The 25,836-nt window shown below is 51.5% G+C and overlaps 1 protein-coding gene and 1 long non-coding RNA gene across 2 annotated transcripts in view; both read left to right on the top strand.

Annotated features, from left to right (window-relative positions):
- The window catches only part of MSI2 (musashi RNA binding protein 2), a 229,308-nt gene that overhangs the window by 122,077 nt on the left and 81,395 nt on the right, over positions 1–25,836 (top strand). Inside the window, exon 5 of the mRNA XM_035343446.1 lies at positions 12,618–12,666. Coding sequence (XP_035199337.1) covers positions 12,618–12,666 — 49 coding nt within the window. The remainder of the gene's footprint in view (positions 1–12,617; positions 12,667–25,836) is intronic.
- Positions 14,590–15,951, top strand: LOC118176464. Its single transcript, XR_004755418.1, has 2 exons — positions 14,590–14,713; positions 14,799–15,951. It is a non-coding gene; the product is annotated as an uncharacterized LOC118176464 (long non-coding RNA).

The raw sequence follows: 25,836 nt of genomic DNA, 5'->3' as shown, positions 1-25,836 counted from the left end.
TAAGACATCCTTTGAAAAAAAACACGTGTGAAACATGAGTGATTCCGCAGGTTTGCATTCAGTCCATGTGTAGTACTGCTTCAGGGAACAGGATGCCCTGATTTGCCGGTGGAATTGGGGGGCTTGGCAGGGGGCTGGGTTGTTTTGCTGCATTTCAGGTCGGTGTGCTGGGCTGATGTGAGTGGTCCCCTGCAGAGCACCTCGGCGTCCCCTGGGAAAACACGCCAAGAAAGCGCACCTTATTATAACAATTACATCAGCTTTTGACGAGAGAGGATGGCAGCCGTAGCCAGATGCTGTTTTGTGTTTTTAAGGCTGAAATGTTCGTTCCCAGACAACCGGGCTCCCCTGCCCCGTGGTGCCCGGCCCCCTGCGTGCTCCTGCCACGTCGGTGCTGCAGGCGAGCCCCCTGCCCGTGCCTCAAATCCCCGTTATGTGGGTAATGAGGGTGGAGGAGGAGCATCCTTTCCTTTAATTTTCATTTGTAAACTGAAGAAAATGATTTCTTTTTCACACACATTGTTTTGATGATTTAAGTAGCTGCAGGAGGTTGAATGGCTTCAGCGTGACTTTAAACACAAAAAATCTCACAAGAGAATTTTTATTTTTTATTTTTGCATCAGGGTCTGAAGGAGTAGTAACGCGGTTTCAGAAACCCAGGAATCACGATGATGCCTGTAATTCCCGTGCTGTCCAGGGGTAATTAAAAAATACAGCTGGACCTTGGTTTCAGGTGGCTGGGTAAGGCTCTGTCAAAGCGATGAGCGCTTGCCGTGCTGACACGTGTGAAACTCAATTTACCCACCACTAGCCGTAGTCCGTGGGCATTAAATCTCTCTCCCAGCAACGTGACACTGGGGCACAGCAGGACGCGATGGCATTAGAGGAGCTCCGAGGGGCACGCGGTTAGGTTTAGGTGTGAGAGGATCTGTGCCGTGCCTCAGCCAGGGCTGCTAATTGCTTGCTTTTTAATATTGCATTCAGCCTTAACAGCCTGCTCTCCGGCAGGTTGCCTTTCCCAGCACTACCAAGGAGCCCGGCCAGAGTGGGAAGGGGTGGAGCAGGGGGGCTGGAATCAAGGTGGTGCTTTACAAATCCATCCCGGCAGCCCCAGCTGGTGTTCCCGTCTGAGCTCCGTGACTGAGCTCAGGTGAAATGGGGTCAGGCTGCAGCAAGCGTCCCGAGCTCTGGAGGGATCCACACGGCATTTCGAGCCCAGTGCTCCTCGTCCTGTAAAACCGTGGGCAGGAAGCAGGCGGGGAGTGCCGGGACCAATGGGCGATGCGTGGTGGTGATTGCCACCAGAGGTTGCTGGTGATGATGGCTTTCTGTGGTGAACACATTCCAAAGACGCATTCCCACAAACGTTTTTCGCCTTCTATCTTCTAATCAAGACTTTCTGGTATGTTTCTAGAGGGCTGAGGGACAAGTCTGACCCCCAAACAACAGAAATCCGGGCTAGAGCTTTGTTGGTAACGCCGCTCCGCTGTGCTGAGGGCAGAACGCTGCTGCAGTGTGAGCGGCTGCCAGGGGGGCTGCAGCTCTGTGGAAGTTTCTGCTCCCAGCCCCGCCGTGTAAGGGCCGTGGCAGAGCTCTTGTCTTCCCAAGAGGCTTCTGAGAGCAAACCCAGGAACTTTGGCTGCCCCGTTTTTGTTGCTGATTGGTGACAATGGGACAATCATATCTGCTGTCTGTGCATCGGTACCATGAGCTGTGTGTGCTGGGGATGGCAGGGCTCTGGTCCAAGGAGCAGCCTAAAAAAAGCCATAAATCAGAAGTGAGATGAGTTTGGTGTGAGCACGGTTCTCTGAATTCCCACCTCGTTAGCAGCCAGCACAGGAGTTGAGGATGTGGTCGTGTACCACAGCCTGCAGCGCCTGCTGCGGGGGCCTGGCTCCGGGCTGGTTTTCCATGGATTAAAAAATAAACAAAACTAAACATAAGCCCTGTTTGATTTGGGGTTGAGAGACAAGCGAGGAGAGAGCTCTGCTTAGAAGAAATAGCCCTGGAAAAGTATTCTTTAATATGCAAGTCAGTAAATGAAAAGAACAATAAAAGGAAAAAAGATCTAGCAGGAAATAAAATGAAACTTTTTTTCATTACAGTGAAGGAAAACTTAGATGAGTTTTTCTTTGCTAATAAACTACTCTGTTTCATTTTGCAGCTGAGCCTTTTTCTGAAGCTGACTGTGGCAATTGTTCATACTTGTGTTTTTTTTTTTAAACTCCGGGCAATAAAAAAAGCCCTTCATGCATCAGGAAGCATAGTAACGCAATACTTGTCTTATCTGCGCACTTATTCAGCAGGTATTTACAGAAGGGCACTAGGAAGCTCTTTAAACTCTATCCTGTTACTTGGCTCAGGATGTCGCTTAATCAGATCTGTTTAGCTGTGTCTGTCCGACACCGCGGCTGTGCTCCAAAGGCATCTTTGAAGACCCACACCTTGGTTTCCTGCGAGCAGGGTTTTTCTCTCTGTGCTCTCTAACAGGCAAAGCTCTGAGCAAGGCTTTACTGCGTGGCTCGGGGGCACTGAACGAAAGCTGTAGCTTATTGCTGCTCATTTAGTGGGTAAAGAAACCTGCGCTTTAAGGGTTTTTGTTTGTACTTAAATGTGGTGGAGGGGCACGAGATTGGTTTATTCCTCCACAGGTTTTGTGAGCGGGTAAGGAGGAGCAACGTCTCTCATGCTCAGCGCAACGCAACGATGCAGGATGCGGCCCTGGTATTGCCACGCAAGTTGTGGGGTGCTGGATAAAACAAAATTGTTCTCTTCAAATAACACATCTTGGGCTTAATTGGACTTAACTGTGCGCTTAAAATTGAGCCACACTTACCAAGAGTTTTCATGTATTAGGGATTGTTCCCAAAACAGTCAGTGCCTGATTTGGAGTCCAATGTATTCCACTTCATCTGGTGCTCAGAGAGATGAGTTCTGATGCTCTTTCTGGCATGTGGCTTGTAATGGTCTCTCTGCATCTAGTTATTTGGCATGTTTGCTTGTAGTAAACAAAACAGCTGCTCGCGTTTTAGCATTGCATCAGTAGGGAAAATGCTGGGTTTGGAAAGCAAAGACTGCACGCTGTATGTAGCGCGCTTCATCCAAGGACCTGCAAGTGCTCTGCAAATATTTGAAGCTCCCCTCGCCACCGAGGGAGGCTGGCGCCTCGTTTGTTCTGGGTGCTGTGCTGCCTGCCTGGACCCTGGGGAGGCTGCTGGCAGGGCTGCAGGAATGGCCCAGGCCTGGAGATTTGGATCTTCCCAGATTGGGATCTTTGGAGCTTCCCAGATCTGTGCAGGGCAGGCAGCAAGTATTGTTTGGAAAAGAAAACAGATTGCAACTTTGCGGTGCTAATATGCAAAGTGAGCACTGTGAAGGGAGGAAGAATTATTTCTGCTGACGGCAGCTAATGTGCCGTGAAAGTAAAATCACAAACTGCCTCGCACCTGGCTTGCTGAAATGCTGAAGGAGCAATGTTCCGCCCGGTGCTCCGCGGCCGCAGCGCTGCAGAGCCGCATGAGCAGGAGAGGTCGGCCTGTTCCTGCCCCTGGCTCCTGTCGGGGCACTTGGGTGGATGGGGAGGCTCCTGAACGCCAGTGGGGACGTGGGGCTGGTGAGACTCCATCTGAGAGCCCCTGACTGAGGAAAGGAGCTGGGATGGACTTCGGTGTTGTCAGCTCTTGTGGCTGTGCCTTCGCTCTTGTGCTGCTTGATAGCTTTAAGCTTCAGGGTGATGTGGTGATACGGAGCCCTCCCATTCACTTTCCAAAGAGCAAAAGTGCTCCTACCTGGAGAAAGCCTAAAATTGTAAACCCTCCTGTGTGAGTGCCAGAAACAGAAAGGATATTTAAATATTATTGTGTGCATTGAAAAGTATTGTGTGTGTTTGTCGTATGTTTTTGTCTGGTGATAACTCCTGTAGGCAGGAAGAGAGGGCAGAGGGCTGGGAGCAGAGCAGAACTCACAAGAAAATGGGGAAAGCACTTTTGAGAAGTTACTCTGTAGAAAAGAATGCATAATTATGCATTATTGCATTTGAACGAGATGTGTCCCTGCCTCTCTGTGCAGGGTGGCAGTGGGAGGCATGAGAGGGAGTGGGGCCAAAACTCTCCTTGCCCTGCGTTGTAACACACACGGAAGTGTTTCTAGTTGTTGACGTGTATTTTAAAGTTATCAGTTGCTCCCTGTCTCATACTGTAGCACGGACCAAGTTTGATCACAGAAGAAATTCCTGTGGCACTGATTTCTGACAGAAATATGGATTGGAGTTGCTGCTCTAATTCACGAGTACGTTTTGTTAACCGAGTGCTACAGCTTCATGTAAACATGTGTATCGTTTGGCATCGGATCAGTCTGCTTCAAGGAACGGGTACGGACATCTGCTTTTTGTCCTCTGTTGCATTAGTTTGTGCTGTTTTAAAGCAAGCAGCTTAAGGAAGGGGGGTGAGGCCTGCCGCCGCGCTTGTCCCTGCGTGTGGCGGGGACGCCTGAAAGGCCGGAGAGAGAGGAAGCGAGCGGCTCCATGCCTTGCCGTGCCCATTGCAGTGCGGGGTCTGCCCTCGGCAGTGCTCACAGGGCTGACCCTTGCTGTGGGGATGGCTCCGACTGCTGCTCGGGCTGCCCCTGTGGTGTATGCCACCTGTGGGCAGAAGCCACCGCGTGGCGATGGCTCCCCCCGGCCAAGCACTGGTGATGGCCTGTACCAGTGCTGAGCCACAGCCATCCTGGTGCTGGCCACCTCAGGACCTGCCGGCTGTGGGTGATTTAATGCTGCACCAGCTGCGTATTTGTCTCCCTGTCGAGTCGCAGAGGTAATGGTGTGTCCTGCCTCGCCGGTGTCTCCTGAGGGTAATTAACACAGAGATGCCGTGGTGCTCAGATGCTGCCTTCTGTGGCCAGGTCCATGCCTGTGTTATGCTGGTGGACAAAAAAAGGGTCATCGCAGAAGCTTTTGCTTTATTTATAAGGCATTTATGATCTGCATTGCCATCCGGACATGTTTCAAGTGCATCGGCCCTGAGTGGCACCGCGCCGGGCCCTGAGGCCGGCCCTGAGGTGACGGAGGCCACGGGCGTTCAGGCGCCCCTCTCAGGACAAGACGCTGCTCTCTGTGGTGAAATTTTCAGTTCATTGTCACCCTAGCTCTGGGGGTTCATGCTCGTAGTGACCACGTGCAGCCCCCGGTGCCTGCTGTGGGGGCTGCCTGCACCCTCAGCACCCTTCTCCGTCGGGGCCTCGCAGCAGGGCCCTGCGCCTGGGTGCTGGCGACCTGCAGCACTGCCGCCCTGCGGGCAGGAGCAGCCGGGCGTGCTGCGGCCTCCGTGCCGGCTCGGCCACCTCCGTTAGTCCGTTTCAGAAAGGCGGTGCTGGAACCTATTTCCCCATCAAGCTAAGCAGACCCAGGGGACGGCTGCCCGCATGCTGGCGGGCATAAATTGTTCTGGGCAATTAGACCTGGCTGCGGGACTTGATTGCGGAGGAGATCAGAGCAGGCCCAAGGCTTTGCTCCGACCGAGGCAGGCTATTCTGTCTCCATAAAAGCACAACAAACATGTTCGTGCCCTGAAGCCACGGAGGGGGCAACGCTGCGATGGCTCTGCTCTGCTCCCTGTGCTGCTCTTGTCTGCAGCTTGATTTCTGTCACAAAAGGCGTCCCTGAAGCACCGGTGTGACAGGTGCCTGGGAGACCAGGGCCACCTCGGGCACTGCCAGTGCCTGGAAGCTGGTAGGAGCTGTGAAGCTGTCTCCTAGAGAGGCTCATTCTGCGTCCCTCTTTCTTGCTGCGACCTGAGCACCTCCCTGGTGGTGCTCCCAGCTGCCTGGGTATTTTGTACCTTTGGAGAAATGTCCCAGGAATTTATACAGTGCCTTCCGTCCTGCTGGATGGAGGGGGTCATCAACTCAAGCTGATGTTACGCTGGCTTACTGGCACTGGCCCTGTTTGCTTCCTTCCTGTTTTCACTGCCTTCTCCGCGGCTGGTCGTGCAGTGCCCAGCAGTCCTTGTTGCCAGAGAACTGCCTCGATGTTTCCAAGTGCTTTTTGCAAGAACCTTGTCTTCCCACTCGGTGGTGTTAGGTAACGTGTGGCAGGCCAAAGGGAAACTCCCAAGAGTCCTCACAGAGTTTATAACCTGGTCGAAGAGTGACAAACTACCTTGCTTTCATCAATACTTCATATTACTAAGGAATTCATCTGAAATTTTGCACAGAGTCATGTTTAATTTGTCCTGCTGTGGAAAGCTTTATTTTCTGGAGAGCATTAGTCACTCCAGCATCGCCCTTGGTAGAGCAAGTGTTGAGTAACGTCTTGGCTTTTCGCGGGAGTGTTTTGAAGTCCAGGAGTAGCCACTGTGATTTTTGGCAAGCAATTGGGATGCTCTTTGCCATGTCACGGCTGGTGAGCAAGCCCCGAGATGAACGTGATTGAATGACTGTTTTAATTTCAGCCCTGATGGAGCAAAATTAGTGACAACGATATGTGTGTGTTGAATAAAATTGTAGTTTTATTAGCTATAATTGCTGAAGAAGACTTTTTAAAGACTTGACTGCTGGGGGGAAAGATTGCTAGCACTGGAATTTGTTCTTGCACAGTATGGCATTGATTATTATCGCGGCACATAATGTGCTAGCCCCTGGTTGGTAAGTCGTCACAGTGCAACGCTGGGACGCGCCCAGCGAGGGACCCCACCGTGCGTCCCCAGCCCCCGGGGAGCGCTCCACGACTCGTGACCGATCCGCAGAGGTTGCCGGCCTGGTGCCACGCACCCGCGGCCACGGAGCGGAGCTGTCATGGTTGGTGCTTTCGGCCCTGGCAGTCCCCAGCCGAGGTTGTGGTCATCGGGGCTGAGCTGTTGGGTGTGGTGAGCTGGGGACCTGCCACCTCCCAGCGGTCACCTCCCCTCCTCTGGGCTGTGGCTCCTGACCAGGCACCGCTGAGCTCAGGAGAGCTCAGGGCATCACGGGGAGGGAAGGGGCTGCGCTGGGAGGAGGGAGGGTGCTCGTGATGGGGAGAGAGGAAAATGTTAAAGTATTTGTTTCTTTGTTTAATTCCATTGTAATCAAACCCAGAGGCCTGGTGTGGGGGAACAATTTTTTCTAACTGTCTGGCATGCGATATGCATTTGTCTTAATTTATGTGGGGGGAGGTTGTAAATCTGCAGAAGCGCAGTGCTGGCGCTTAGATTTCACATGGCGTATTTAAAATAATAGCACCTGACAGTTTACTAGGAGCTAAGAGGTTTTTCTGCTTCAGAAAGCAAAATAATGTAAGAGTTGTGCAGTTCGTATAAATAATTTGAGGAATTAGGCCAGAATATCCAGCACACCTCTCTGGAAGAGCAGAAGATGTGCTAGGCCTGTAAGGTTTACAGACCTGGGGCAGAGGGGTAGAAACAACCCAGAGATGTAGCTGAACGTCATCCCTTTGTCATTTCTTTTCTCCGAGGACCTCGTCAGGATTGCCACATCATTAGGTGGCGGTGCCTTATTTCGTTTCCCTAGCCTCATTCTTCTTTACCTTGAAGGGATGGAAAAGGTGGCTCGAGAGTGCTGGAAGTGAGCAGCCCCTGCCAAATCCCTCACAGCTCTGCCGTGGGGTCCTGGGGGCAGGCAGGAGGGCCCCCACCTGCTCTGGATGTGTCAGGAACTCGGCTTTTGGATCAGGACAGACTTTCCTGGGCTGGACGAGGGATAAAGGCTGCTGTGTGGTCACGAGTTACAACTGTGAAAGCCGGTGGTTTCCCCGTGGAGGTTTTACTGAATGAGCAAACTTGATTCAAAGGGGAAAAAAAAAAACTTGGAATATGAAATAGGGGCTGCTGTTCCTCCCCTGCAGCATGCAGACACCCTGTAAATAACATCCAGCTTCACAAGCCGCCTTTACAGGAGCTGCCCCTGGGCTTGCCGCTCCGTGCAGACGCGGAGCAGCGGCAGCGCCCCGGAGCTGTGCCCTGCCCGGCCGTGCGGGCGGCTCCGCAGGGGCGCACGCTGGTGGTGCTGCCTCTCCTCCCCAGACTGATCCCTTTACAGGGGGTTGTGCTTTATCCTGGGTGCCGGTCCCAGAGCTTCCCTGGTGGCACTACATGGTGGTCCCATGGTGACGAGGCACTGCAGGGTCTCCACTGGCTCCTGGGGGACCGGTTACAATTTTGGTCTGATTTCAAATGCCTTGGCTCAGCGTACAAATCTGGGTTGTAGAACAAGACCAGAAATGAACTTTCCCAGAAACGTCCGGTTTCAGTCATTCCAGCTTTCCAGCTAGGCTTTCACTGATTTCGGTGGCAGCAGCTGTGGTGGCTGATTCAAATTACTGTCCTCTGGAGAGGTACCGAATTGCCTCTTATCTTTGTAGAAGATTCAGCCTTTTCATTAAGGTGTGAGCGGTGATGGGCTGGCACCAGGTTTGATCATCTCTGACCGCTCAGGACTGCCCTGCAGAAAACGAGAGGAGTTGAAAATCCCTCAGAGGAAAGTGGGAGGAATGAATGGAGAATATTGTGTATTCTGGTTCTGGCTGGATCAGTTGCATTAAATTCAGAGCCTTTCTGAGTACAATTAATAGTCATTTTATTTAGGTCATCCTGGTTTTGTTGCTTTAAATATATGTGGCCATTAAGGTGGAAGAAAATCAAATACATTTGTCTCTGTGAATCCTTTTGAGAACTGGTTGGGCATATTTTAAATAACCCAGGGAACTGTTAGGATTATTAAAGCCTTTGGCTCCTCCATTTTTTTTTCTTTCCTCCTCTTATTCCCTATTCCTCCTTCCAGGCAGTGATTAAAGAAGTGGCATAGCCCTTCCTTTTCTTAGAGCCCCAAGTGGATTGGAAAAAAAGGTTAAATAAACTAAAACCCATTACTTAGGCTTTATGTAAGAAACTGGGTCTGAATTGGATGTGTGTGGGGCATGCCGGGACAGGGGAGAAGTCCGTCAGACTTAGGAGGTGTCCGTTTGCTCCTGGCAAGCCTGGCTGTCTTTTCTTTGCCCTAGGTGCACAGACTTTGTGTTTATTTTATAATACTCTCCCATTTGATGCTCATTATTACTTAGGATTAATCAGCTGCTTTCAGCCTCCACATTGAGCCAGGCGCATCAGCGGACAGGCACCCCTGTTGGGGTGGCCCGGTGCTCCTGACTGCCGGCTCCGTGCCGTGGGACATCCTCGTGGTCCTGTGCAGGCTGCCTGGGAGCCGGCTCGGCCACCACCGCCCTGCTGCGAGCTCAGCCCCGTGCTGCTGCCGCGGCTCCAGGGGGCTGCCTTGGGAGCCAGCCCCTCAGGGGCTCCAGCTGCGGGCTGAGGCCACGGGGCTGGGGGATTGTCTCCAGCCCTGTTTCTGCCCCTGCAGAAAACATCCTTCTTTCTGTAAGCAAGGCGTGAGCTGCATGTTTTTGAGTTGGGATCTGGAAAACTCGCTGCTCGAGCATCTTTAAAATACTGGGCAAGCCAAGGAACCTCGTCGTGGAGGGGGTTAACTCCTGGGCAGCCCCAGCTTCTGAGCCTACTCAAGTTTCATTGAGTTGCATCTGTGTTGTTTTTCTTCCCTTGAAATAAGGATCAATTTGCTTACTACAGGGTTTACTGCCGGTTACCTTGACTGTGTCCCTTATTTCTCCTTGATGAAAACTTGAACAAGCCGCTTGTGTTTGATTCACAGAGAACCGTGAGAAACGGGCTGTGTGTGTGAGGCAGTGTGGTTTTCTCATTCTATTCAGCCCTTTGTATATTCAAATTCTTCTAGTTTCAGTTCTTGCTGTTCTGCCAGATTTCCATACCATTGATGGGTTTTCTGCATTAATAAGTTTCTTTCTCCCCCTCCCTCCCATACCCTCACCACCTTTTTGCAACCGGTGAAAAGTTTTTCTAAGCGCGCTGCCCTCTCCATATTGATTTTCTTCTCCTGCTTGTCTAACCGGCTCTTAGATGTTTTATTTTGCAAAGCGTTAATAGAATTTTTCTTTTGCCATGGCACTCTGTCTATTCAGGAGGTTTCAAGAAGTCTCATTGTGTCACTGGGCTATAGAGGAAAGAGGCTATTCTTCTGTTACAATGGCTGCCCTAAAAAATAACGCAGGGTGGGGTAAACTCAGAAAGGGCAGAGACGGAGATAAAATGTTCTGACCTTAGGAGACAGAAAAGATAACCAATTAGACATTGTTGAAAGGGCACCAGCTGGCTTGACGAACACCCCCCTGATTATTTTTTCTTAAAGGCGTGCTTGGTCCCGATCTGAAGCTCAGCTGCAGGGAGCCAGCTCCCCCCTTCCAGGTTCTGGGTTTGAGCCCGGGGGTCTGATCCTTCCCTACCCAGCTGCGGGTGCAGGGGGAGCCGCGCTCCTCAGGGTCCCGGCCGGCACGACGGAAATCTCCTGGCTTTGCCCCCGCAGCCTTGGCTTGTTACTGCTAATAAGGGTTTATTTGCATAAAAAAGATTCCTGCCAAGATCATCATGCCGGCGCCCTTGGGACACATGGCACAAAAACTCTGTTTGCTGGGGGGGCGACGTCCGGCACGCCGCGGGTGGGAGCCGCAGGTGGGACCTCCAAAGACCTCGGAGGTCTTTTCGGGGCTCCGGGGTGGGACTCGAAGCAAAGACCTGCTGGCAGGAGAGCCGCCTGGTAAAGCTCACGGAACAGAGTGGGTTGCGTGGGGTAAGAGGGTGGTCAGCGGGCTCGCCTGGCCTGAGGCTGAGGAAGCCACGGAGCTGTAGGAAGCAGCAGGATGCAGGGTGTAATTCTGGTTCCCAGCGAGGCCAGGACCTGTGGGAATGAAAAATAAAGATTGCTGCACCAGCGTAACCTCAGAGCAGAGATAAGGGGTTTTGGTAGGGAGACGGGGAGCCCTGTCCTTATCTGCCTTCCGATATTACTCAGACCTGTGAGTTTTCTTCTTCAAAGTGAAGAAAGACAGCAGGACAAATGACTTTGTGCTTGATGTGGTTTGGAGTTTTCAGTGCCTCAGCATCTTCGGGCCTCGTTCACGATGGGTGTTCAGGAGGCGTGCCGTTCTCCTCCACCCCAGGGCGTTGCTATCACATCGTACAAACTGCTCTGGAAAAGTTAAGAACGAGTTAACCAGAGACAGGTTTTAATAACGTCCAGGTATAGTGCAAGGTTTTGCTGCACTGCATTTTTTATTATATTGTGGAATGTGTTTTAATACAGTAGTTAAGAGAGGCTCAAGCTGTGTTTTTACCAGCTTCCCCAAGCGTGTCTCTGCTCAGCCAAGGCTGGTACCGTAATTGAGCGCAGAAGCTGGCTGAGCGCGTGCTCCTCCGCATAGGAGCACTGCAGTCTGGGCTCCCCGAGCCGGGAATTATAACCAGTTTGGAGCTTTCAAATCCTGCTCTAATTCCAAGATGGTGTTAAGGCAGCAGAATCTGGCATGGGCACCAAAAGCGATCCCACCTTGGCATGAGGTGCTGCTCCTCTGCCCTCCGCAGCAGCCCGTCAGTGCAGGGACACTGAAGGGACTTGAGCTAAGCTGGAGGAGAAGCTGTGGCTCGGCACAGAAGTGAGCACAAGCTGCTGGGATGAAAGGTAGACCCCTTGGTGGCACTGTGCAAGGTGAAGGGAGTGTAACTGCATTGTGAGTCACTTTTCCTGAGATAAATGATTTATAAGAACCCAGAATATAAAAGCGTGAAAATCTCATAGAAATTACTGAGGGGGAAAGAAAAAAAACCAAAAGCTTAAAAAGATGACCTTCCCCCAGTGTCTTCTCCAATTCAGCAGTGATGCAAGTTCTCATCAACCCCTGGTTTAAAACAAGGAACGGGAAGGCTGTCCGTTTTTTCAGAAAGGCTGCACAGGACCTTTCCTGCGGCCTGCAGGACTGACCTGCACCGGCCCCTGAAGGCTCAGAGCAACAGTTTAAAATGTGATAGTGCTGGAAGATAAATCCCAGCACAACAATCTTCTAAAATAAGTGTAAAATTTTAGGTGTGGCTGCACGGATTAAACGGAGGTGGAATAAATCATGCAAATAGTAATGCAAGTTGAAAGCAATTTGGTTGCACTTCAGTACGTTTCATCAGTCATCTCTCTTCTGAAGTGGAAATGCCAAGCCTGATGCGAATTAAACTCTGTCCCTCCTCCCTCTCCCCTCCTTCCTCTAGCTTTTCAAAAGGCCTTTTGAAAACCTCTGAATACCTTTTTTGGCTGACCAGATTTTACCCTGCTCATGCTCCTTGAAACCTCCTAATTCTCAGCCAAGACAGTGACTCTAATTTGGAGAAGTCGTGGGTGTGATTTGCATCCCCAATTCCTCCCTTGGCCCTTCTTTATCTCTCAGCAAAAGGGAAAAAGGCTGAGAAGAGGCATGGCTAGGGACCGATGAGAGGTGGAAGAGCTGCTTAGACGTTTGGCTTTCCAGGGCAACACAACTTTTAATGTTCACTTTTCTGCGCTAGGATCAAATGCCAGCTAGCCCGTGTTGGAAGCAGCACGTTTCCAAAAGGCAGTGCTGGCCCCGAGCACAAGGAAGGAGATCTGATGCGTTATGTCTACCTGAACGGAGGCTGCTCCTGTCTGTGCCTCCCCTTCCCGGTTTGTTTGTTCGTGCTTTGTGAACTGTGCAGCCGGTGTGTTAACGCACGCCTCTCCCCTCTTGTGTCTTGCAGGTAGAGGACGCCATGCTTATGTTTGACAAGACGACCAACAGGCATAGAGGTAAGAGGGAGCGGGAGCTCAGACGCCCCATTTTGTGACAGCTTCTGCATGGTGAGCACAGCCAAAAATCAGTGTCAGCACGATGACCCATGTGGCTAAATTCAGCCGTGCTAAATCAGCAGAGCTCTTTGTGGCCGAGATGGCTCCCTCTGTCCTGCAGGTGTACAGAGGAAGGGTTGCTCGGCGTGTAGCGCCAAATCTCCTGTGGGATTTCGTTTTGGAGGTGACTTTCCTTATCAGTCTACTGAGTTCTGTTTGGGAGGATCATCGTCAGGCTCTGCAGTGTCCCTGGAGATGGTAAAGCTCAGGGAGCTCTGTGGTGAGGCTGCAGGGAAGGGGCCTGAGTTAGAACGGGGGAAAAAATCTCTCTGTGTATCTGCTGTTGGTCCTATGGGACGTGCATCCAAATGGGATGCACTGGAGCTGGATCTGCCCGCATCCGCAGGATACACAGAGGTTACACCGAGGTGGCTGGCATTAGAGCAAGCTGGGCAAAAGGGGTTGAGACACCAGGACATGAAGGTGTTAAAGCCCTCTGTTAGGGTACCAGCATGCTGGGGGTTTGAAGCTCAGGGCTGCTCATCCTCCGGTGAGAACTCAGAGCAGGATCTCCAGGAGAGGAATTTCCCTCCACATATTTCACAAGGCAGACAAGGTTTCATCAGTGCTTGTACAGTTCTGTGAAAACGAGGGTTATTTTCGATGCTACGGCCGTGCCTCTCAGTGGGAGTAAATGATGCTGCTCTGTCTCTGGCGGCTCACGCCACGGCTGCGGGGCGCGGAGCTCCCAGGCAGAGCTGTGAGGGGCACCCGGTGAGAGGAGCGGCGCTGCGGACGGGCTCTGCAACCCTTGTGTCTGAACGAGGTTGGTTTCATGCTGCCACCCTCCCCACCTTACCAAAGTGTGTGTTCTGAGGCAGCTTGTGGCTTCTGCCCCCACGCGACCGCAGGGATGTGTAGCCCAGGGGTTGGGCTCTGCCCCTCGCGCTCCGGCCTCTTACCTGTCCTCGTGGACTCGTTGAGGGGGCTCGTTTGAGTGATACGTCTCTGTCTCTGCCACGTTTGTTTTAGTTTCCTGGTATCATGCATGTGGCCCCTTCATTTAGGGAGCCTGCCAAAAGGTGTGAAGTAGCCTACATCAGGTCAGGCAGCATTGGGAGCCCAGGGAGCAGAGAGGGGAGCAGCCCAGAGCTCTCAGCTGCTGCCCTCGTGCCTCATCTTCATCTCAGCAGCAGCATCAGGAGACCCAGGCCCCCAGCGCTGCCTCGTTTGCTCACTGGTGTGGTATTCTCCTTAACAAGCAACCAAGCGTGAGCGGTGGGAGAGTCAGGCAAACCTCCAAGATAACATTTCCTCCCTCCAGCAATTCCCTCCCAGGCACTGATCCCCCTCTCAAGTCCAGGATCACAGTACCCAGAAAAATGCAGCAGCACTGAGCAAAAGGCTCGCTTGGAAAGCTAATCTCTGAGAGCCAGGGGAGGCCTTTGAACAGCCAGTGCCCACCATTTGGGAATGGGAGCCAAAACCTTTGAATGGTTTGGGAAGCTCAACCCCTGACAGCTTCCTTTTCTATCCGGGGAGGGGAGGCCGCAGGCACGGGTGGCTCTGCACGGCACCGGCGCGTCCTGCCCTGCGTCCATGCAGGGACAGGGTGAGAAAGCCCCACTCCGCTGCCATGTCCCGAGTCCCGGGGCAGAGTGGTGGCTGTGCCAGCAGCGAGCCCTGCTGCCTGTGGCCTCCCGAAAAGCTTCTGCCCGATTTAATGGGGCTGTGCTGCCAGGGCAGGCAGGAGGCCGTGTAGGGACATCAAAAATAGAGAGACCAGCAGGGGAGGGCCAGCTCCGTCTGTGGGGCTCTTTTCCAGGGAGCAAGCTTAGGATTCTGCTGGGCGACCGGCAGGGACTGCTGGCATTGGCCAAAATGCCTGCCGGCACCAAGCCCGGTGCCGAGGGGCACCGCTGTGCCTGGAGCAGCTGCCCCGCAGGCACCAGAGACCGAGCTCTGGGGTTTCACCTCTGCCAGTGAACAGGGGAAGGAAGAAGGAAGTGTAACAAAGAGAAAGGTGGAGTCGTCTTTATGCTCGTGTTTGAGTTTGGCCAGTCTTCTCCGACGTTTTTTCCTTCTCCGTGCAGGTAGCTGCCACTAATCAGGCTAATGAACTGGCTAGTAGGCTGTCATCATGAAGCGAGTTCTGCTGCATCGATCGTTTATAAAATCACCCCAGATTTTACAAATTGTGACATTCTGATTGTGTTGAAAACATGTTTAAAATGCAGTAGCATGCAAGCAGCGGTGTTAATGGCAATTCTTAAAACCACTTGCGGGTTGCAATCTGTATCTTCAAATTAGTCAGGGGAAGGAGAAATGGCAGATAAAATATCCACTGTGGTTTACTGTAGTTAGTGGATGCCTCGAATAATCAACGTAGGCAAGGGAAAGGAACAGTATTAAAATTCGCTCCCGACTGCTAGAAGGGAGATAAATTTCCTTGCAAGCAAATTGAGAGAGTTTGTTGACGTGCTGCTGGCACGCGTGTGCTACTCGTGTGTGTATCCTGATAGCGTGTAACTTTGTGAGCGTGGCACGGGATGCACATCAGTACCCGGTAGATTTAATGTGCAGACTGAACCAGCCAGAGCAAGAACCTTTTCAGAGCTGCTCATCATTGAACACTGCCATTAATGCCGTGGCTTGAAAGCCTCACCCCAAATAAAACGTTGGCCTTGCCAGTGGAACACAACTCAGAACAGTTTAAATGTCATCAAGGTAACCATGTTGTTTCCTCTGTTGATGTGTTTTTCTGTTCCAATGTCCAACCATTCCTGGAAGTTCTCTAAAGAAAATGAGAGAGTCCCTGCATTTTGTGCTCATCTGTCTGGCCACATTAATGGGAGGCTCCAAATTCTGTGCGCATTGAATGGGAGAGGTGGTTACTTCTTGGGGTATTGTAGGTAAAACAGTCTCTGGCTTCGCTGGGAGACAGCGTCATCTTGCAAGGCTTCTCTTCTGAGCCCGGTCATTTAATTTTGATAGTGGGGATGCAAAGAACTAGCACTTAGTGGCTCAGAGTCGGCTTTGTTAAGGTGACATTTCTTCTTGGAAAGGGTAATTTTGTATTTCTGCACCCTGTGCTGTACTCCTGCATTTCTGTACAGGGATTGTAAAACACAAAAAGTTCCATAAGCACCCCGGAAAATCACTCTCATGACTTTCTTCACTGCCTAAAATTTCATGGAGCTGAAAATTACTGGGTCAATCTTGAAAGGATTTAGTAATTGGAAAGGAAAAAAAAAAGAGGGTGGTGTTATTTTGTTACCCTTGCAAAGTGCAGATAAAATCTGGAGTTCAGCATTAGTTATTGATCTTTGGGGTTAGAGGGAGCCTTGCAAGATGATGATGTCCTTCTAACTTCATTATGTAGCAGAGCTCTAGCAAGCATACCGATCTGCTGCGAGCGGGCGCGCAGAGGGGCTGGCAGGGACGGAGGGGCTGGCGGGGACGGAGGGGCTGGCGGGCCGGCCTCCTCGCTCTCGTGCTTTTTCCCCTTTTTCTGACCCGCGGATCCAGCAGCAGGAGCCTTGTTTGTTGTACCCATCAAAGCTGAGCAGAAATGCTGCAGCCGGCGGGGCTGCTCGGAGGCGGGAGGGAGGCAGTGTCAGATGAAAGGTGTCTGAGCCGAGGGGCGCAGGAGCGGGCTCAGCTCTCCCCTGGCTGTTCCCATTTAGCAGAAAGGGAAGTGCAGCAGAGTGGAGTGGCTCCTGATTGATAAATTCGCTTGGCGACTCCCCCTTCTCCCCTTTCCTTCTGTGGCTGTTAAGCACGTAGGTAGAGGCGAGTCAGGCGAAGGTGATCCATGGGTTAGGTAATGTGGCGGGATGCTCTTGATCCTTAAACGCGCTCCACGGGCATGTGCCCGCTTTGGGCTGTGCTTGCCTTGCCCATCTGCTGCCTCGGAAGCCATCGGCTGCGTCTGCCACGTCAGTCCCGCGTCTTGAGTGTGCAGGAAGGAAAATAAAGATTTTGACTGATTGAATCCCCCAAGTTGTAATTGCTGGCATTAAATGTAATGCTATATGTTTTTCTGAGCCATACAGCCCCCGGAGTTATTTTCATATCAATTAACTCTCGCATGGTTAGGAATGGCAGGGGAGAGAGGAGAGAAGTGACAGCATGTGATTTGGGCTTCTTTAATCTTAAAACTAAACAAAATTAACGAAAGACAGGCTGGCTGTGCGATGCAAACAATATCCTACGTGTTCGGGCTTAACCCCTCGCCAGAAGACGGGCTTTTGGGGGGCAGACCTGCCGGTGACTCGCCCTGCTGCAGACCCGCTGGCGGTGCCGTGCCTCCGCTGCACCGGGCTCCTGGTGCCTTCGGTGCAGGGATCAGCGTGCCCGCGAGAGGAGAGCCCTGGGCGTTGATCCAAAACTGCGGAATCCAAACCCAAAGATCCAGTGGCGGCGTGGCTGCCCGTGCACCTCGGGGCACGCACACGGCTCTGCCGCTTCCTTGCCCCGCTCTCCTCTCGAGGCGGAGGTGAGCGCGGTGCCCAGCGCCTGTGTGGTGGGTCGCGGTGCGTGGCAGCAACGGTGCAGGTGGAAGCGGGTGGCATAATCGCTGCATTTATTGGAAGAGGCGGGAGCGGTGGTGTTGCTGAGACGTCTGTGCCGCAGCGAAGGACGATGCTTTTCTTGGGAGAAAAATAGCCTTTTGTGTTGTCCGACTGCCAAAACCTCCGTTTCGTAGTTGACCTCTGAAGTTATAATTGACATTTTTATAGATGAGATATAAATATAATTAAGAGTCACTGCAGTTATTTGTTTATCGTTGTCTCCCTCAAATAAAGCAAGGTCATGTGCATTTAAAAACACATCTCCAAGCAGTTTTGAGCAGCGAGTGTTTAAGATACGGGGAAGTAATTGCCTAATTTGGTCATTTTCAGTGTAGCTGTTCTTGGCAGCGGTGCGCCAGGAGTACCGCGCTCGGAGGGGAGCGCGGGAGGAAACCTTTTGTCTGCTCACGGAGCTTTGCTTTTAGAAGGACGGGGCTAAAGGGAGAGCTCCTGTTCGGCCGGGTTTGACCCGCAGGATTTTGGAAAAGCATCCACAGTGATGGTGGTGGTCTTAAAGCGCATAAAGTGCTTTAAGAGCTTTGGATGAGAAGTGTGACATCAGACGTAAATGGAGGCGCTATTATTATTATTATTGCTCTCCTAGATGAGACTGGCTTTTATTCCCTTGTCAATTTTATCACTCCGTAAATGGGACTCCAGGGAGTGCAGTTGTTTGGAGAGAAGCGCTCGCCCTGCTTCGGCTCGTCCGTGCACACGTTCCCTAGCCGGTGGAGTTCATCCTGGGGACCTGCGCCTTGCAGCACCGAGCCCGCCGTTAACCCCTGGTTAAACACAGCGCGTTTGTCTCCTGCAGGAGGCACAGAGGGCTGGCGGGACGAGTAGCTGCAGACAGGGCTTTTTATAGCGACTTTAAAGCAAATAAAGCTTCAAAACTTCAGAGGAGGGCTGTGAAGATTAATTAGTTAATATTATTTACCATTTACAGACCTATCAGTGAAAGTAGTGATGGCTGAGCTGCACTGCCATCGTTCACACCTATCTGTTTAGATTGCAGTTTTGACATGTGCCATATTAATATTTCATGTGTGTATGCTTTTAATATTACATCCTCACCTATAAATATTCATGTCGTAAAACACATTAATGACTGCAGGGCTGAAGAATAATATTCACAGCTCTCTGCTTTGTATCCTGAGTTCAAACCCATCCCAGGTGGGCAGGAGGAGACGCCGCGGTGGCTGCGGCTGGCGAGGTGGCGCGCCAGGAACGGCTCGTGGTGGCAGCCCGGCGCTGGGTCCACGTCCCGCCCGTTGCCATCTGGCTTCGATCTCTCCCCCTTCCATCTCTCCCCCTTCCATCTCTTCCCCTTGGCCTGTGAGTGCTCCATGCCCCGGGCAGGGGCGGCTGCAGCCGGGTGGTGCCTTCGGCAGGCCCCACGCCAGCCCCCCAGGCGTGATGCGCCCGGCGCTGCTCACCGGTTGTGTCAGTGAACACAAAGCAAAAAGGAAAAGCTGCCAAATCTTGGAGCCGTCTCCCCTGTCTTCTAATTTCCTGGCCAGCGGCGACTGCTGCTGCATCAGGGCACCTTACGTGAAGTGTAGGGATAAATGCATTCACGCCAGTAGGAGCCCTGCGTCCCAGCAGAGCCCGTTTCAGAATAGCAAATAAGGCTCCTGGCCACGCTTTTCAAGGCGATTATTGAACGTCTCGGGTGGTTACAGTCATTCTGCCCCCAGCCTCATGCTGTATAACGCCACCTGAGGCTTGGAATAATTGCCCAGCTATGTACTGTCTGTCACACCTTATTGCTTAATTTTATACCAGTAATGAAAATTACATCCAGAGGAGGAGAAAGAGCGAACAGCTGCACTGGCCAGGACGCACCTAAGGAATAGATGTGTGCAAATGCTTTCTCTAAAGAAGGGGAGAGGCTCGGCTTGCCAGCAGCACTCGGGAGATGGCTTGACATTTTTATTTTCTTGTTTAACAAACAAATGCAATAATAATAAGGAAAAAAAATCCCACCAACCTCCAGTAAAGGTTGCAAACATGGCGCAGCAATTAGTTTGGAAGTCTCCAGTCACACAACCAGACTTGAAGGTAAATGCCAACTTAGAAGAACGTTGTAAAGGACAGTGGATTTGTAATGCTCGTTTGTATCTTGTCTTTATAGCTAACGTAAAAACAAATTATTTAATTCCCTCTTCCCAGAGGGAGCCTTGTGTACCCAGACCTTTTTGACCTGCTTAATTTACCTAGCCTCCTTTCAATTAGCTTTAGTACAGGCAGCGAGGAGACATTGACAGAAACGTTCGGGCCGCTGCACGCCCTCCTGGCACGAGGCGAGGGCAGGCGGCCCCGACAGCCTGTGCTGAACAGGACCCGGAACAGAACCTGCAGGAAGGGAGAGGCGTGCAGGAGGAAGGTTAGCGTTTGCTGTGGCACCTGGATACAGAAGGTATTACACAGCTTTTCAAATAAGCCGTCTGAAATCACTGGGATGCTCCAAGTGATGGTTTCACAGACGGCCAGGTGCCTCGGATGGGAAAACAGAGACACAGGAAGGTGGCAGCTGGCAGGGGTGGCCTTGTAGAAGGTATCGGCGTGGCACCCGGGGCTAGAAGCAGGCCCAGCCCCCAGCAGCAAGCTGGGCATTTCCCTCCTGCAGAACTTCAGCCAGTAGTCACTGTCTCAAAAGGAGAAATCTTCCCATTCACCCAGTACTGAGCGGTGTCGATACCTTAACGTAATTAGACTACAGTAGTGTTGGAGAGCGCAAAGTAAATCAATGGGACCTTTCTCATCTCTGACAGGTTCTTCAGGAACCTTAAAGCCAGAATTGTGCAAACATCCAAGATATATTTTTTTAATTACGATAACGGTTCTGTTGCATGTGTGGAAAGTCAGCACGTGGGGGCTCGGCTGGGATGAGTGTTTGCATTAGAAGCAGACAATGTAATCTTCACAGCCGAAGCTGCATTGAGAAGACAGTGAGGTCATTTTAATATGCCTTCGGTTTGCCATCTTTATTGTCACTGCTGAGCAGCCAGTTTGAGCGACAGATAAATTAGCAAAAATCCTGATGATCTGTGAATGGAAGGAAGCCCTAAATGCCGTGAATAAGTTCTTGCTTATGAATCTACTCGGCTGATGAAACCAAAAACCTTTTGCCTCCCCAGAATGCAAGAACGAAGTGATTAGCAGGTAGTGCTTCAAGTCTTGTGGGACTGTTTGAAAATGTTAATTGAGGAAAGGCCAGAAACAGGAGGAGAACAAAATGCAACATTTACATAGATGGGCAGTCTTAATACAATGAGCAGAATTAAAATCAGCCGAGTGACCTTGAGAAAATAGGCAGCTACTTGCAACGTGCCTGTGCCCAAAAATGTGATGTGAAAATCCCGAAACATCCTGCATTTTCCCTCCCTAACGCATTGTTTCCTTTTCCCAGCGGATTGCTCAGAGTGCATTGGACGAAGAGTTTTAAGTACGCCGCATGGGTGGGGACTTTATTTTTCCTATCTGTGCTCTGTATCTGCTGCTTTTGGTAACAAAGCTTTTCGGGCACTTCAACCGAACGTGGGGAGGCCGTTCTCAGCCTTCTCAGCAGCCTGGGAAGGCCGAGGGAGGGCGAGCCGTAGCCAGCGGCGTCACCCGGAGCGGTTGGCGTCCCTCCGTGTGCCGGCGTCAGCCCCTCTGTCCGCTGCCACCCCGTCACGGCCGGTGCCCAGATGCTGCTGAAGCCTTTAATTTTCCAAGGTCATTGCCGTGCGTAAAGCCTGCCGGTGACCTGTTTCCACAAACAGATAACAGCCCCTATCCTGAAGCCTGGAGATTCAGCAGAAATGCGGTTACGCAAATCTGCTGGCAGCGCAGGGGAGGCTCTGCCAGGCTGCCCCTGCCCGCTCTGGTTCCCTGGGCATTTCTTTTGGTGGGGGGCGAGGCGAGGGGTGGCCGGCCTGGGCAGGGGTCACCCCGTGCGGGGGTGCGAGCTGCTGCCCCTGGGCAACTCGGCGCGAGGCTCCGGTGGCTCCGCTGCTGGCAGAGGGCTTGGGAGTGGGGCGTGTGGATGGCAACAACGCTACCCTGCAATTAACGGTTTACGGCTCTTGCAGGGATACATTCTACCTAATCAATCCTCTTGTATTAGCAAATTAGAAGCTGTTAAAATTACCAGCTTAGATATGTAAAGCGCGTACCGCCGCAGCGACGCGGTGCCTGGTCTGCGGGCAGGTCCCCCCGAGCCGAGCTCGCTTCGAGCCCCGGCCTCCACCAGCCGCCCCCGTGCCCCTCGGTGCGGCTGCGTCCCCTGGGGGCTGCTGCCCCCCTGCCCCCTGCAGTGCCTGTGCCGTGGTGCTGCTGCTGTCCCAGCTCTGGCCTGGCTCCTGGCTGCCACCCTGCTGTCCTGCACGGGACCTCGCAGCTCAGGCTGTCCTGGGAGGTGGGCCCAGGAAGGCCAAAGGGGAAAGCGCTGGCTTCCCTGCAACTCTCCAGCTCAGCGTTCACCTCCCGGCCAGCCCATGGTTAGCAAAGGGAAGGCAGAAAGGTCTCCAAGCAGAGCCATTCTGCCACGGTTTCATCTTCCCCTCTTTCCCCTTCAGGTGAGACCCTTTGTGCTCGCTCCCCAGGTGTCTCGCAGTGCAGATTTTGTTTGGGTGACATGGAGGGACGGCAGACAGCTCGCCGCAGGCTGAGCAGGAGGGAGCCTGGGTGGCCTGCACCGTCCCTTCTCGGTGCCCTTACCTGTACTTGAGGCTGGTTTTCCTAAAACATTGAGTTTGGACTTCAGATTTCTTTAATTAGGTTGATTAATATGTTCTGGCAAGGAGTGATTTTGCTTATTCTGTATGTTTGGGGGTTTTTGTAGTGTGGGTTGTTTTTTTTTTACCTATAGGCTGATGTAAGAACATCTGGCACTTTTTGCTGGATCTGATAGAATAAATAAGTTGAAAAACAGCTTCTTGCAAAAAAACGCAGGTCAGCGGATTTGGTGGGGTTTGTGCTTGGGTTTTTTTGTTAATTTATTGAGTGTTTTCTAGACCAGAAAGAGTACCTTAAACTAATGTGATGATTTGGAGAATGTTCTCCGTTTAAAGGCACCTGTGAACACTAACCACTTCTCATTTTCCTGCTTTGGTAGAAGACCAGGAGCGAGCAGATCTCTAGCAGTTACCCGCCCAGCTCTCCACGGAGCGCTCTCGAAGCCCTCTGCACACATGCAGGGAATGAAGCCCGCAGCGTCCCCGTGAAGGCAGGGGGTTGTAGGGAGCTCGGGGCACGGAGAGGTTAAACTGACTTTCTGGTGCTTCTGCCAGAGCTGAGAGCAGAGCCAGGGCGGGCTCCTGGGGGTGCTTCCACCACGGCACCGTTCTTCCGTATTTCCTCCTGGTGGGCCTATCGCTGGCCCAGCGTCGGTGATTTGGGAGCGGAGCTGTTGCCTTAAGGCAGTGAGCACCTACCCGTGGGCAGCGAGCAGCGGGCGCGAACACCCCTGGGGAAGTCGTGTGGGTCTCTTCTGTCGGCTCCGCTCCTCCGCACCCACACAGCCGAGTAACAAAGGAGTACGGACGTTGGTTTTCCTCCAGCTTCTGGATGTTCCCCGTAACTGCAGGAAAACAAACCAGAAGACAGAAGTGTGGGATTTGTTTTCGTGCAGATCAGCCGCCTGTTTCCCCACCGCCCGGGTTTTCGTGTGACCATTTGGGTTGTGGTTTAGCCCTGGCGGGGCAGGAGCCTGTGCTGGTTTTGTCCCCGCGTTTGGGGTCTGGGAGGCTTCAGAAGCGGCACGAGGGTGGGGGGAGATGGCGGTAGGCTGATAACGTGCCTGGCTGCTCTGGGAAGGAGCAGCTGCGGAGGGGAGATGAGAGCAGCTGTGGGTATGAAATTAGTCATTCTATGAAGAAATGGATTTGATAAATAATAAAACAGTGGTATTAACAACAGATGCTTTCCAGGTCAGATGACTTTGATAAAAGCACCCAACAACCGTGGGTAATGGTATGAAAAATATATATCTATATTTATAGGTCTATCTATATGAAAAGGCCTATAAATAAACGTGTGCTTGCGCAGAGATGTGTGTACATGCTTACATGTAAATGTTCCTGGCGTTTTTTCTCTCTTTTAAGGTGACAGAGAAAGTTGCCAAGAAAACCTGAAATCTGATCAATGCCTCCCGCACCTGGAGGCTCCCACCCTTAGCACTGGCTGCATTTGTTTTTATATTCCTACCTTTTCATTTTGATAACTGTTTTGATTTGTAAAATGCTACGCCTTATACAATGTTTCCTTTATGATGATTTAGTATGCTCCTCTTATCTTTCACCTTAAATCTTTGATAAGAGCATTTTAAAAATGAAATTGCTACCTGACACCATTATCAACTGTTGGCTGCCTGCCAGAGGAGGAGGCATTACCCAGGCGGAGGCAGGAGAGACGGGAGACTTCCCGAGCCGCAGCCGGCAGCGCGCACAGCGCCCAGAGGGCCGCCGGGTGCAGGTACCGGCTGAAGGGGGGCGAGGAGCGGGGCTGAGAGCACTGCGGGACCCGAGCACCCGCTCCTCGCCCCGCAAGGTAACAGCAGCCGTGTCCGGGTGACGGCACCCAGTCCGGGCATTTCTCTCTCCCCTCCCTGCCGAAGCGGTGGTGCCCCGGGCTGGCCCATCCGCGGTGCTTGGCATGGCAGCGGGGCTGCTTCGTTTTCCCCACAAAGCCGTAAAAGCGAACCTGGGGCTCAGGTTGCCTTTATCTGGCAGCACAACGTTGCCTGCGAGTTTCCAGCACGTTCGTGTAATTGAAATGTTTTTGGATAACTGTTCGTCGTGCCTGCTGAATGTAATTTATCAGCGGAAAGGCATCAGCAGTGGGAATATCAGTAAATAGAACTGTCTGACATGGCAGGTCATTTTTATTTTAATATAGTGGATTTAATGAACTCTTGTCTTTATAATTCATGGTACTTGCAGAATGCATCCATTTCCCCTCCTTAATGACGTTAGTTACAGATCTGTCCTTTGTTGGAGGGCTTTATTACGGCTGGAGACCTTAACTCTGTGAGCTGTGGCGCTGCGGCCCCCGCGCCAAGGGTTGTGCAATAGATTGTTGCCTTTTACGTTCAAAACTATTAGCGATAAACATAGCCCAAAACTTCCCCGAGTACTTCATGCATTATTAATTATTATTATTCTTGAAGCTCCTGAAAGGTTGTTTGTGAAGACCCGTGCTGTGTTTTGCCAGCTTACCGGGGCCGGATCCGGGCTGCTCGCGCAGTGACACCTTGCCGCTAGCTCGTGCGTGCTCGAGTGTTTGGGTCGCAGCCAAGAGAAGCCCCCAAATCTGCTGTCAAGTGATTTAATAGCATTTGTGTCCAGCCTAACCCAATCTATCTCACCTCGCAGAGAAGAAAAAAAAATAATCCTGCATCAAAATTACTGCTTTTGGAACTGTCTTGTCTCTTTTGAGTAGGAACTGGAGACAACTAGACAAGCTTCAATGAAAGCGAATAAAGAAACATTACTTTCTGAACACAATCTTCTGTTACCAGTCACTTTTCAACAGACATTCAATCAAAATGCTAATAGCAAAGGCAACAAGGGAGTGAGGTTATTGTAATACTAATTGATAGGCTGCAGGGATGGGTTTTGATAAGTGCTGCTGAAGATGTATTTTTGAAATATGATTCTCTTTAATTACAATGATACTAATAAGAATGAACAAATGATTTAATGATAGTTTTCTAGGTAATGGCTTAAAGATTTTGTTCAAGTTATTTTGAAGGCTTTTTCTAAAACCTGAAATTATGAAAATCACCTTAAAAATAAAGCCATAGTGGAAGGTAGTGACTTTATCTAGACTTGTGTGGCTATTTTGCATCAAAATTAATACTGTCAAATATGAAGCTCTTGAATACAAAATCCAATCATTTATTTATACAATAGACTTTGCTAAAAGCCCATAGTTGAAGCCACATTGCATGTAGGAGTGCATTTAACGTCTCATGCTTAGAATAATTAGGATCAATTATGCCAGCCAGAATTTTAAAAGATGTTTTGAGGGAGGGCAAAGATGTGCTGAGGGGTGTTCAGCACGGTTTTAAAGTGCAGCTAGGGTGCCAGTTTTGACCGTCCCCACGGAGGCTGCCGACGCTGGCTGCTGGGAAGCTCCAGACGAAGCCACCGCAGGTGACGGCACGGGTCCCCGGTCGGTGGGCGCTGTGCCAGCGGGCGCCCTCCTGCCTGCTCTGTGCCCCGGGAAATGGGGGGACAAAGGAAAAGGGCAGAGCTGTCACCAGCGGGCAGCCTCGGCTTCAGCTAATTTTTGATGAATCAATTGATAATAAAACAAAGAAGGTTGTTGTTGGCTTTGAGTGGGGGGGGTTGCTTTTGTTGACGTGGGTGGGGGCTTTTCTGGGGCAGGGAAGGATGATCTCGGCTGCCTTTCAATTTGTCAGGCTCTCTCTCAAAGATCTGCCAGAGAAGAAAGGGTAATTAATAGGCTTGAAGTCATTTCCGATGTGTCAGTATTTCTGCCTTGCTTCCAAGTGATAATGTTCGCTGGCTCGAGGCCTCCGGGGAGCCTTCCATCTTATTAACTTGTC

Source organism: Oxyura jamaicensis, chromosome 19 (genome assembly GCF_011077185.1).
Source record: "Oxyura jamaicensis isolate SHBP4307 breed ruddy duck chromosome 19, BPBGC_Ojam_1.0, whole genome shotgun sequence".
NCBI lineage: Eukaryota > Metazoa > Chordata > Aves > Anseriformes > Anatidae > Oxyura > Oxyura jamaicensis.
Note: the sequence above shows the minus strand (reverse complement) of the source record. Positions and strands in the feature narration are given on the sequence as shown.